The following is a 13726-nucleotide window of genomic DNA, read 5'->3' as shown; positions in this document are numbered from 1 at the left end:
CCAGACTAAATAGTAAATTCCATGAGAGCAGGAACTTTGTCTTGTTCACTGTTGTATCCTTACTACCTAGACTAGTGCTTGGCACAGAACAGGTGCTCAAAAAATATTTGTTAAATAAATGAACATGTAAAATGATATTCATGCTGTTTGTTTTGACTGGGTCCCCAAAGGACAGTAGATAGATGCCAAATACCTGTATATCTAAAGTCAGATGTTGGTCCACCATGTAAGATATGCCAAGAAATGGTGGCTCAGTATTATTTGTCACTCATCTCCAGCACATAGAGGGGGTGTGAGTGAGGGGACTGATGACTCATGCAGAGTACTGCTTTGAAGATACTTGAAACCTACCCACACCTCCCACAGGGAAAAAAAGAGATGCTTCCCCTTACCTCAAGCTATGTGAGAGGAGCTTTCAGGGAAGCACTTGGAGAACTTGATATATGTTGTCTGGAGTCTGGGGGAATACAGGGAACTGCGATCTGATACTTTCCTGAGAAAACCAAAGGCGATTAGAGACAGAGAATGCTGCAAACCAGCTGCACGTTCACCAACTGTGGATACGTGTGAGTCTTTCCCAGGAGAAAGTGTACTTATGTCAGCAACTTACTTTGTTATGCACCAAAAACAAGATGGATTAATGGGATGCTAGAGGGATGGATGGATGGATGGATGGATGTGTGATAAATCAAGTGCAGCAAAATGTTCCCAGGATTGGTGATAGAAGCCATTTTACCAGACTTTTTTTTTTTTTTTTTTACGCGGGCCTCTCACTGTTGTAGCCTCTCCCGTTGCGGAGCACAGGCTCCGGACGCGCAGGCTCAGCGGCCATGGCTCACGGGCCCAGCCGCTCCGCGGTATGTGGGATCCTCCCAGACCGGGGCACGAACCCGTGTCTCCTGCCTCAGCAGGCGGACTCTCAACCACTGTACCACCAGGAAAGCCCTAGAAGCCATTTTAAAAGAGAGTCCAGCAAGAAGGCTGCTTGGCTGAGCGCCCAGAGGATCCAGCTGAGGGTTGAAACCTCAGAAACCCAAGGGCTGAAAGCTAGGATCATTAGTGACTGTCCGGAACTGACCATGCATGGCATACATCTGAGACATCTGAGAAGCTCTGTCACCTTCCCCTTCACAACCCAAACCTGGAGGAATCTAAAAGCTTGACCAGCAAGTAGTTAAGGAGGAGGAGGTGGAGATGTAAACATAGAAAACAAAATAAAAGTAGTCTGTGCCACTACCCCCATTGCAGGTTTCCAGCCTGAAGCAGGACTGAGCTTGGGGAAAGGAAAAGCTTTAACCGGGAATGAAGTTTGTTTGACCTTCATGAGATTTCATCCAGGGCAGAAAAAGAAGCAGCCCTCAGAGGATTTGCAAAGACAGTGAAGTAAAAAATAACAGAATTTTGTGCTCACACATTACTGAATCCTGATCATGTAATAAAACGCACAAGCCTAACAAAACCCAACCCTGGATGAAAGAATACTGATTTAATTAATATCATATCACATGTTCACTTATTCAACAAATATTTATTGAACACCTGCTACGTGCCAGGCATTGATTTAGGTAGTGAGGATACAACAGTGAATAAGACAATCATTTGATATAAGTAGAGAAGATTTATTTGTTTATTTAATTTCTTTAAAAAAATTGAAGTACAGTTGATTTATAATATTGTATTAGTTTCAGGTATACAACATAGTAATTCAATACTTTATAGATTATATTCCATTTAAACCTATTATGAAATTATGGCTACATTTCCCTGTGCTGTACAATATATCCTTGTTACTTGTTTATTTATTTTTATTTGTGTATGTATGTACGTATTTATTTATTTTTGGCTGAGTTGGGTCTTCATTGCTGCGAGCAGGCTTTCTCTAGTTATGGCGAGCAGGGGCTACTCTTCTTTGGGGTCCACGGGCTTCTCATTGCAGCATCTTCTCTTGTTGCGGAGCACGGGCTCTAGGCACGTGGGCTTCAGTAGTTGTGGTGCGTGGGCTCAGTAGTTGTGGCTCGTGAGCTCTAGAGCGCAGGCTCAGTAGTTGTGGCACACAGGCTTAGTTGCTCGGCAGCATGTGGGAACTTCCCAGACCAGGGCTCCAACCCATGTCCCCTGCATTGGCAGGTGGATTCTTAACCACTGTGCCACCAGGGAAGGTCCTATTTATTTTATATGTAATAGTTTGTGTCTCCTAATCCTATACCCCTATCTTGCCCCTCCCCCTTCCCTCTCCCCACTGGTAAACACTACTTTGTTCTCATACCCATGAGTCTGTTTCTGTTTTGTTATACACATTCATTTGCTTTATTTTTTAGATTCCACATATAAGTGATAACATAAGAGTATTTGTCTTCTTCCTCTGTCTGACTTACTTCACTAGGCATAATACTCTCTAGGTCCATCCGTGTTGTTGCAAACGGCAGAATTTCATTCTTTTTAATGGCTGAGTAATATTCCATTGTATATATGTACCACATCTTCTTTATCCATTCATCTGTTGATGGGTACTTGGGTTGCTTCCAAGTCTTGGCTATTGTAAATAACGCTGCTATGAACATTGGGGTGCATGTATCTTTTTGAATTAGTGTTTTTGGTTTTTTTGGATATATACCCAGCAGTGGCATTGTTGGATCATATGGTAGTTCTATCTTTAGTTTTTTGAGGAAACTCCATACTGTTTTCATAGTGGCTCCACCAATTTACATTCCCACTAACAGTTTACAGGGTTTCGTTTTTCCACATCCTCGCCAACATGTGTTATTTGTAGGCTTTTTGATGATAGTCATTCTGACAAGTGTGAAGTGACATCTCATTGTGGTTTTGATTTACATTTCTCTAATAATTAGTGATGTTGATAATCCTTTCATGTGCCTGCTACCCATCTGTATGTCTTCTTTGAAAAAAATGTCTATTCAGGTTCTTCTGCCCATTTTAAAAATCAGGTTGTTTGTTTTTTTTATATATAGTTATATGAGCCGTTTATATATGTTGGATATTAACCCCTTATTGACTATATCATTTGCAAATATTTTCTCCCATTCCGTAGGCTGTCTTTTCATTTTGTTGATTGTTTCCTTTACTGTACAAAAGCTTGTAAGTTTAATTAGATTGCAATTGTTTATTTTTGCTTTTATTTCTTTTGCTTTAGGAGACAGATCAAAAAAATATTGCTATGATTTATGTCAGAGTGTTCTGCTTATGTCCTCTTCTAGGAGTTTTATGTTTTCAGTTCTTACATTTAGGTCCATTTTGAGTTTATTTCTGTATATGGTATGAGGAAACGTTCTAATCTCATTCTTTAATATTTAGTTTTCCAGTTTCCCCAACAAAACTTATTGAACAGATTTTCTCTTCTCCATTGCATATTCTTGCCTCCATTGTCATAGATTAATTGACCATAACTGTGTGGGTTTATTTCTGGGCTCTCTATTCTGTTCCATTGATCTATATGTGTGTGTTTGTGCCAGTACCATGCTGTTTTGCTTACTGTAGCTTTGTAGTATAATCTGAAGTCAGGGAGCATGACATCTCCAGCTTTGTTCTTTTTTTTTTTTTTTCATTTTTCCCGTGCCGTGTGGCTTGTGAGATTTTAGTTCACCAACCAGGGATTGAACTCAGGCCCTCAGCAGTGAGAGTGCAGAGTCCTAACCACAGGACTACCAGGGAATTCCCTCCAGCTTTGTTCTTTTTTTTAATTAAAAAAATTTTTTTTCATCTTTATTGGAGTATAATTGCTTTACAGTGTTGTGTTAGTTTCTGATGTACAACAAAGTGAATCAGCTGTATGTATACATATATCCCCATATCTGCTCCCTCTTGAGCCTCCCTCCCACCCTCCCTATCCCATCCCTCTAGTGGTCACAAATCATTGGGCTGATCTCCCTGTGCTATGCAGCAGCTTCCCACTAGCCACCCGTTTTACATTTGGTAGTTTATATATGTCAATGCTCCTCTCTCACTTCGTCCCAGCTTCCCCTTCCCCCTGTATCCTCAAGTCCGTTCTCTATGTCTGCATCTTTATTCCTGCCCTGCCACTAGGTTCATCGGTACCTTTTTCCTAGATTCCACATATATGCGTTAGCATACAGTATTTATTTTTCTCTTTCTGACTTACTTCACTCTGTATGACAGACTCTAGGTCCATCTACCTCATTACAAATAACTCACTTTTGTTCCCTTTTATGGCTGAGTAATATTCCATTGTATATATGTGTCACATCTTTTTTGTTTTGTTTTTGTTTTTTGCGGTACGCGGGCCTCTCACTGTTGTGGCCTCTCCCATTGTGGAGCACAGGCTCTGGACGTGCAGGCTCAGCGGCCATGGCTCACGGGCCCAGCTGCTCCAAGGCATGTGGGATCTTCCCGGACCAGGGCACGAACCCATGTCCCCTGCATCGGCAGGCGGACTCTCAACCACTGCACCACCAGGGAAGCCCGCCACATCTTCTTTATCCATTCATCTGTCGATGGACATTTAGGTTCTTCCATGTCCTCCAGCTTTGTTCTTTAAGCTCAGGATTGCTTTGGCAATTCAGGGCCTTTTGTGGTTCTGTATAAATTTTAGGATTATTTGTTCTAGTTCTGTGAAAAAAGTCGTGGGTATTTTGATAGGGATTGCATTAAATCTTTAGATTGCTTAGGGTAGTATGGACAATTTAAAAATATTAATTCTTCCAATCCAAGAACATGGGATATCTTTCCACTTCTTTGTATAATTTTCAAATTCCTTCATTAATGATTTATAGTTTTGAGAGTATAGGTCTTTCACATCCTTGGTTAAGTTTATTCCTAGGTACTTCATTCTTTCTGATGTGAATGTAAATGGGATTGTTTCCTTAACTTCTCTTCCTGATAGTTCAGTATTCGTGTATAGAAAAGCAACAGATTTCTGTATATTAATCTTGTATCCTGCACCTTTACTAAATTCATTTATTACTTCTAATAGTCTTTTGGTAGAGACTTTAGGGTTTTCTATATATAATATCATGTCATCTGTAAATAGTCACAGCTTTTCTTCTTTCCTTCCAATTTGGATGCCTTTTATTTCTTTTTCTTGTCTGATGTGGCTGATGTGGCTAGGAAAGTAGAGAACTTTTAAAAGTCATTGAGTGTAATGGCAACCTTCTATATCTTGATAGAGATTTGGGTTACATAGGTACATGCATTTGTTAAAACTAGAGCTCAGTATTTATTTATAGTTTCTTTTCATGCAAAATTTACACATAATAACGTGCACAAGTCTAAATGGCTTGCTGAGTTTTGACAAGTGCATGATCATCACAGCTCTGCTTCCCTCCTCTGTCAGCAGATAACCTGCCTGCCATTTCAGTGAGAAAACAGAAGCCATTTGACAGGAATTCCCTCAACTTATAAATGTAGCTGTATCTATCCTTTCTTCCTTTCCTTTTGTCATTGTAAACAACATATCCCTACTCCCATCTGAGGTCAATTTCTTCCCCCGGTTTTTGCATCCTATCCCTCTCAATCTTCTCAGAGGCCTTGCTCTACTGAACTAACCCTCTCCTCCAGAACTCTCATTTCAAGGAGAGAGCTTGTTTAACTATTAATGCTGGATTCTCTCTATTACCTCAGAGTCCTCACACATGCCATTTCCTTTCCTTGGAACAACTTTCCTACTTCTTCCCCCTCACTTATCATAACCCCTACTCACCCTTCAGGTGTTTGCTTAGATGCTATTTACTTAGATATGACTTCCCTGACCTTCCATCCCACACTATGGTAGAACCTATTGAGCTTCCTGTTTCATGACACTCAGCTCACCTGTATTTACTTGTTCTATGTATGTCTTGCCCTCAAGACAAACATGGTCTCTGCCCTCAGTGTCTTATTAACTGCTGTACTTCCAGTACTTAGCATAGCACCTGGCACATTAAATATTTGTTGCTGAATGAAAGCATTAATTAAAATTCGATCACATCATCTGTAAATGTAATGTTTTAAAATGTCTTCTTTTTCTTCATAGGTTTAAATTTTTATTCTAATAGCTATTGCAATCTTTCCCAGGATTGTGTTAAGTTAGAAGGGCATTGTGACATTTTTGTTCTTATAATTGTGTTCTGAAAATTTAAATCAATGTCTTGTACATAGAAGATTCTCAGCAAGAACTATTTCATAGTCATAAAAATCCTACAGTGTGGAATGATCCTTAGAGATCCTATATTTCAATTTCCTCACAGGAATTCCCTGGTGGTCCAGTGGTTAGGACTCTGCACTTCCACTGCTGGGGGCACGGGTTCTATCCCTGGTCCGGGAACTAAGAACCCGCATGCAAGCAGCACAGCCAAAAGAAAAAAAAAAGAAGAAGAAGAAAAAATTTCCTCAGGTCATCCTTTAAGGAAGAAAATCAAAGTACTATGGTATTTTTATGACTGTATTATTACTGCATTATTATTATCTTTTTACTCAGATGGGGGTATCTTATGGCTAGAGACCATAGGGGAACATCCTGAAAATTCAGAGATCTTTTTATCTTTCAGTTGTGAAGGAGTATGATAATCTGTTAGTTTATAATTTGTATGTGTTTATTTATTTTTGGTTGCGTGGCATGCGGGATCTTATATATATATACACACACATGCACACATACAGGTAAAATTTGAGGAGGCAGCAGAGTTAAACCTAAATAAATGAGAGAGCTCTACATACAAATATAAATGTTTCTCCTTAGAAATGGTTTCCGCTGCCAGCCTTGATGTAAGTCTTATTAACCTACTATAGTTCCTTTCACCAGGTCAAAATATAGTATCAACTTAAGTACAGTTAGGGGCTCCACAGACCACCTCTTCTTGGAGTCCTAGTCAAAACCAGACTACCGAGTCAGCCTAACTGAAAAGGCAATGCAAGTTTTTACTGATGTCTCTTGAAGCATAACAAAGCAAACTTCTTAAAATTCTTTCCCAGCTGTGAATCTCCGCACCACTCTCCCACACAGGAGCCACCTCTACTCTCTCCCTTCACTTAAGTGTGAGTTAGCTTATGTAGCTTTTTATTTTTCTTCCTCACCCTGGAACTGACCAGCAAGCAATAACTTTCAGGGTTTGTGTTGGAGGGTGTGTTCGAGGAGATGCCCAGAGGCAATCCGCTATGCTTACCAAGTGTCCAATTTCATGGCAGTCTCTTTCCTCAAGGAACAGTTAATAGGCACACTGGAAAAAGCAACATACCAGAGTTGGGTATGTTACCTGTTGGGTGGTGGGATACAGACTCCGGGTAAAATGAGGGGTTCTGACATAGGGCAAATCAGCCTGAAGGTGAGCCTAGAAGTGGACCTGGACCTTGACAGTGAATTACCAAATCAGTATTTGTGGAGCCTCCTGTCTCCATTTCTCAGTGGCGGCCGTTCTGGGGTGTTTTCCTTTACAGTCAAGACTCCCTTTAGCCGGATAACATAAGAAAGGATCACATGCACAGGCAGCTAAAAGCTCTTCCAGTATCACTAAGAGGTAGTTTGAGATAAGTAAGTGGTCTCTGAGGTCCCTGAAGACTAAAAACCGGGTGTCCTGAGTCCCAAATGGTCCCACGCTCCTCTAGTTTAGCAGTCCAGAGGGGCAGTTAAGTCCCGCGTAAAGTGCAGAGTGGTTATGGGCACTTGCTCCTGAGAATCTCCACCTGGCCTCAGCATCCAAATCAGCCAGCTCTGGCTCGTTTACTGCCAGCTCACGCCGCCTGCGGTCACTCCGCCCACTGCCCCCCTCGGTCTCCTCCCCCTTCTTTCCCTTTTGCGCACCGCCATTTCCGCCTACGGCTTTCTCCTATTTGGGCCCTCCTCGGCTTCCGTCCCAGATGATCCCTCCGCGAGGCTGCCGCCGCCTCCTCCTCCCGAAGCTGGAGCCACCTCCTCGGCCAGTGGCGTAGCCGGACTCTGTGTCGGGGCCAGATAGATAGGGGCGGAGGTCTGGAGCCCGGTCTCGACCCGAGCGGGGGGCCATGGAGAAAGCGGCCCGAGGCGCTCTCGACACCGACTAACGCGGGCCCGTTGCGGCTGCAGGCGCCATGGACCGAGCCCCCGCAGACCAGGTACGCGGGTTTGGGCCGGGCTGGCCGGGCCGGGAGCTGGGGGTCGCTGCTTCCTCCCGGGCGGGCCCTGGTCTCCGAGCGTGGGCCCGAACGGCCGAAGCCTTCGGGTTTTTGCTGGCGCAGACCTCCTTTCCCCGGGAGCCTGGCGGCGCCCCACTCTCCTGCATTGTTCCAGCTGCTGTCTCGAGCTTGGGGGCTTTTCCAGCCCCGTTCCCCCCGGGCTGGGGACTCGCTTTTGCTCTTCCTCCCTGGCTTGGTGAAAGGGGCCAGAAGACTCCCAAGTTGTCCGTGCTCTCCCGAGAGAGGGTTTATAACTTCCAGAGAATACCACCTCCCCCCCTTCCCTTCCCTTCAGTTCTGGAATGTGTTTTCAAGGTGGAAAGGCTTTTGAAGGTTTCTCACTTAGAAAAACTGTCAGAGAATGTGTGATAACTACAGACGAAGGCGGGGGGAGGTTTATGGGCTTTTTTAAGATCTACGTTTCCTCGAGCGAAGCATTGTTTTTGCAGTGGTTTTAGGGAGGTCTTCCCTTTTAGATATGAAATACTACGGTTTCCCTTTGCCCTTCTAGCCAACTATTTCGCAAAAATAAGTGTTTTTAAAAAGTCGATGTTATATTTTAAAGGTGTAGGACCGAAGCGCGAATTCATTTCCGAGCCCGTTTTCATATTCACAAAGCAGTCCCATTAGTGTTTTCAGTTGCATCAAATTATTGATTATCGAAGCCAGTAGGTGCTGGGAGGCTGGGATGGTGGTAGTGTTAAAAAAATAATCTAAAATAATAGTTTTCTTCTCCCACAGAAGTTTCGGTATTTTCCATCCCGAGACCTGTGTGAAACGATTTAATTCGATGAAATCTAAGTTTACTCACTCTCCATTCCCCTCTTCAGTTGAAGGCCTTGCCCAGTGATGAACTAGGCAAATAGATGAAGGAAAAAGAGAGACTAGGGATTTGCCTAATTACTTTACAAATGGATAATTAACACCTGAATAATGAGACAAGATTTCCCAAATTCCTGTATCTGTAGCTAGTGAGAGCCAGTTCTGATTTTAAATCGGGCTCTTTTAGCAGGCAAAGAGCAGCCTCCTGGTTGTGTGTGTGTGTGTATTTTTATTTTTACAAAATCTTTATTTAAAAAAAGCTTTATGTGAATATGCCTCTGAAAACACAAATGAGTTTTATGAAACAATATGTGTATTTACCGAAGCAAAATTGATTGGGGCCCCTTGGCAAATACATACAGGCTTTCCTGTGACCCCGGGTATTTTATATACACCCTATATCCAATTTAATGAAAAACAATTTTTCAAGGTATCTATCAAAAGTGTCTGAGATTTGAAAGCCTGACAAGTGAACAGGAAATTTTCTTGATTTTTTTGTATGTGTGTCACTAATGAAAGGGTTAAACATTTTGGTCGTTCTCTGTGATGACAGAACTGTAACTAGTAATGCTGCCATATGTATACTTATGGTTCCCTTCATCCCAGAGGAAATGTAATGAACTATTTAGATGGTAACCCTTAGCATAGTTATTTGTGTGTGATTATCTTAACAGCAAGTGCTATGAGCAAATTATTTAGAGAGCCTCTTCATCTTTCATCCTGTATCTTTCCAAAGTCCACAACCTATTAAAATCTTGTAGAAATTTAAGGTTCAGAGAAAAATCATAAATGTAGGTTTTCCGTTGAAGAGTTTTTCTTTTTTTTTCCCTCCAATATCTCTTGCCTCTTCCCTTAGCCTAACCTTAAATGAGAGAATAATTTGAATCAATCCCCCTTTCCCCCCACATGCTCACAGGAAGCTGAGACCCCAGGAAGTGATGCCTGGTTCGTGCTGTAGGCAGTTAATTCAGGGATCCATGGATGACCTGGAAGGAGTCTTCTTCGTTTTAATTAGCACTTTTCTGGGGCAAGACTCCATTATTTTCATCATATGCTCATATTCATCATTGAAAAAAGGCACAGAATCATTCATTTCATGATAGATTAGGGGCTAGAACTGAGATTTGTCCACTTTGTGGGTGGAGTTCTTGATTGTTTTCACTATACCACTGAGTAATGCCATGGCTTTTCCAAGTTATTTGGAATGTACTTTTATATTTTTAATAACGAAGTGAATTTAATAGGTAAAAGTCATTAAAAACAGATGCCATATGTGCTGAATTCCCATTTTTTCTCACAAAACATTTTTTTTTTTCATTTTAAACCATTGTTGGTTTATATTTAGAATTTCTGGGAATGTCTACAGCATTAAAACTTATTATATTGTAGTGGTTAGCAATTCACAGAAGTCTGATTTTTAAAAAATAGTACTAATACACACTTTCTGCATTTTGTCTTAATCTAAGCGAAATCCTTGTAGTATTGCACAAGTGTAACTTAAGAAAAAACTCGGCATGTTTTGCCTGAAGGCATTCATGTTGCTGTTGTTGAATTACCCCTTTTTAAAAAAAAATATAAAATCTTTGTATAAAAGGATAAATTGTGTGTGCGTTGATCGAGATTTTAAAAAATAAGTTACTGGGAATACATGCTAGCTGATAGTCTTAATTGTAGTAATGACTATTTGAAAGCATGTTATAACCAGAAGGGAGTCTCAGGAGTATTCTCTTTTACCAAGACTATATTAAATCAAAACAAGTAGCTTAATTTTAATTGCCAGAGTTAGTTCTAAGAACTACTTGGTATTGTGCCTTTTTGTTGTTTTTGTTCTTAAGGGAAAAAAAGCTGGTATAAAGGGATGTGAAGCATAAATCATGGAGTTCATTTTGTTTATAAAGTCTTAGTGTTTCTATTTTTAGTAAATTTAGGACAGTGTTTTGAGATTTTTTTTTTTAATAAACAATAACCTTAGAAGTAACAGAACACTTCAGGTTTACTATCTCATTTGTATTATCAAATAATTTAAACATTGGCTTGATATTTAGTACATTAACGTTAGATAAGTTCTTTTAAAATAATTTACAAAATTATTGATCACTGATGTCTTTAATTCTTAGAAAAGCAAATGTGTAATAAATGCATATGGCTTCATGCAAAGTGCTGATTACCAATAAAGATATAAAATTATTCGGTTTATAATTTTTTCTTTAAATAATTTATAAACTTCAAATAATACCAGCACTGCAAACTAAATATATTCTAGATAAGTTACTCTAAAATGTTTATTATTCAGCAGTACTTACAGTTAGCTTTTATAGATCTAAGTAAACGATTGTCTTAACAAATTTTAAAAATAATATTTTTGTAATTAAAAAGAAGGTAAATAATGCTCATTTACTGAAAATACCATTTGGAAATTTTAAAAGGCATTTTTCCCTAAGCTTTTAAGTCAAAGAGGAAATATAAAGTAGAATTTTAGATTTTTGAAAAAGTAATAAAATATTACACATGACAATGTATGGGATGTGGCTGAAGCTTACTCTGAGGCAAATGCATAGTCATAAATGTTTTCATTATTCAACATTTTAAAAGGAAATTAAAAATTAAGCATCCAAGGCAAGAAGTTTGGGGGTAAACCCTTCAAAGAAAGAGAGTAAAAAAAAGGAAAAGCAGGAATTAATTAATTAGATATTCCAAAAACTAGTATTAAATTTAGAAAGTTGGATGTTAGAAAAGTACCACCAGACTTTAACAGGATTAAATGTGGTCTATTTTTAAAAAAAGGGGGAAAATGTATGGATAGGAAAGCAAATGGTCAGAGTCTAAGGTAAACGGTTTTTTTGTTTTTTCACTATTGTCTAAAGTCTTGGCAGAACTCATATGTATAACTACTGTGATTTGTTTTGGCAAGTGGTTTACTTTCAGTATAAAACATTCCAACCAGAAAACAATAAAGCCAGCAGGTATCTCTGAAGCATTTTTTCCCTTCAGAAGACATTTTATCTTTGGCCATGATATGTAAAATAATGTTTGATATATCATATTTACCTTAACATAGGAAGAACGTGGAGGGTTTCCATGGTCATATTTTTTCTCTAGGTGTGTAGTACATACTGACATTTCACTGTGGGAGCGTGCTGTATTATGTTCTACTTCAGTTTTGATTTCAAGTGAGTGTCTTTTTTCTGTTGCTTAATTTGGGAAAATTATTCGCACTCTTCTGAATGTTCTGTCTCAGAGGAGTTTAGTATGCATTTTCTGTTGATGTGTGCTTTGTAGTAATGTTTGCTCATTTTCCCTAAACCAGCCTCGTGTGGTTCTCTCTTCAGAACATGAACTCAGTGCATGTTTGTTGAATTATATATAGGCTCTCAGTGATCTGAATGCGTTTGTTCAATAAACTTTTAAATAAGGTTTTTATAGTTTTTTGTTCTGATAAATTCTTGGGTTTTCTAGATTATTCACATCAAAGAAATTTTATTGATGTTTGTTTTACTATATGCAGAATTTTAAATGAATGTGAAACAGCTTGTTTTGTTTTTTCAAATACAGGTTTCTGGGATTATGATTTTTCATTAATTTGGAAAATTCTGAAATAATTTCTGAAAGAGAAAGATAATTTTATTGTGTAGTTTTTTTTTTAACAGAGAAGTACAGGAATAGATTTTGTTCTGTGTTTAGACTTCTTTCATATTTATATTTTATTTAAGGAGACAAAAATTTGCTATAAAATTTTTGATTTCTAAAAACCAGATCATGGCAAAAGTAGAGAGACTAAACAGAAATTCAGACTGAGGCATATCATTGTATGAAGTAACTAGTCTAATTTTTCCATAACATTTTGTTGTCCACTATGTTAAAACATTTTTTCCTTTGATCTCTATGCTAATATAATTGAAATATTGCCAGAATTTGTTGCTTGCTTAACATATTGTCTCTATGGGCTTTATTATATGGAATTTAAAAAATAGTTTGGGATCTTTACATTACTTTTCAGGCCTGAGAACAACTGAGGCTGCATTTTGATGTATGACACTGAAGGCCCCAAAGTCACAATAAACAACTTATAAAACCATACGGAGTTGTAACTGTAGGAGAAAGTTTGCCAGTCTGTTCCTACTAGTGACATCTTCTGTTTGTGCAGCTGTTGACTACAGCAGCTTCTCTTTTTTGCTAAAAACAAAGGATCGTTTCAGTGTTTGTGAGTTTTATTGTTGAATGCCAATATCTAGAATTGCACTTAGAATAGAAACCAATACAGACTTTAATTTTTAAGGACATATACTGTGTATATGTGCAGATATTAGTTATAAATTATGCATGACACTTTGAATAGTGGGTTGCCTAAATTCATAAAACATATAGAGTACAAATGAGACTAGGCATAAAAAATTTGTGGCACTGTCTCCCCTCCCCTCCGCGCCACCTGGCTTGCGGGATCTTTGTTCCCTGACCAGGGATGGAACCTGTGCCCCCTGCAGTGGAAGTGGAGTCCTAACCATTGGACTGCCAGGGAATTCCCTGCACCTTTTGACTTGAGCAAGAATTTGAATTTGTTGTTACCAAAGTAATTTATGAGTTGGTATTACTTGGGGGGGATCAGGAAAAGTTATTTTTAAATTATTTCTTTATATTAGTATTATTCCTTTTTTTCATATTGGGCTGAGAATTTAATATAACTGCATACCTTGCATTAAAAAAAAATCCTGGTGTCTTCTAGTCCAGATTTATAAAACTGTTCAGGTTCTCATATGTTCAAAGGTTGATATTTTATACCTTATGTAAATAAGTTTTGAATCATGTT

The 13726-nt window shown here is 39.0% G+C and overlaps 1 protein-coding gene across 3 annotated transcripts in view; it reads left to right on the top strand.

Moving 5' to 3' along the window:
* Positions 1-7840: 7840 nt before the first annotated feature.
* Positions 7841-13726, top strand: part of SECISBP2L (SECIS binding protein 2 like) — a 63906-nt gene continuing 58020 nt past the window's right edge. For all 3 annotated transcript variants that reach the window (XR_009518396.1, XM_060005196.1, XM_060005195.1), the window contains exon 1: positions 7841-8040. Coding sequence is in view for 2 of the 3 variants with exons in the window: in XM_060005196.1 (XP_059861179.1) it covers positions 8017-8040 (24 nt within the window). In the remaining variant the exon portion in view is untranslated. The remainder of the gene's footprint in view (positions 8041-13726) is intronic.

This window comes from Delphinus delphis, chromosome 2, assembly GCF_949987515.2.
Source record: "Delphinus delphis chromosome 2, mDelDel1.2, whole genome shotgun sequence".
Lineage (NCBI taxonomy): Eukaryota > Metazoa > Chordata > Mammalia > Artiodactyla > Delphinidae > Delphinus > Delphinus delphis.
Note: the sequence above shows the minus strand (reverse complement) of the source record. Positions and strands in the feature narration are given on the sequence as shown.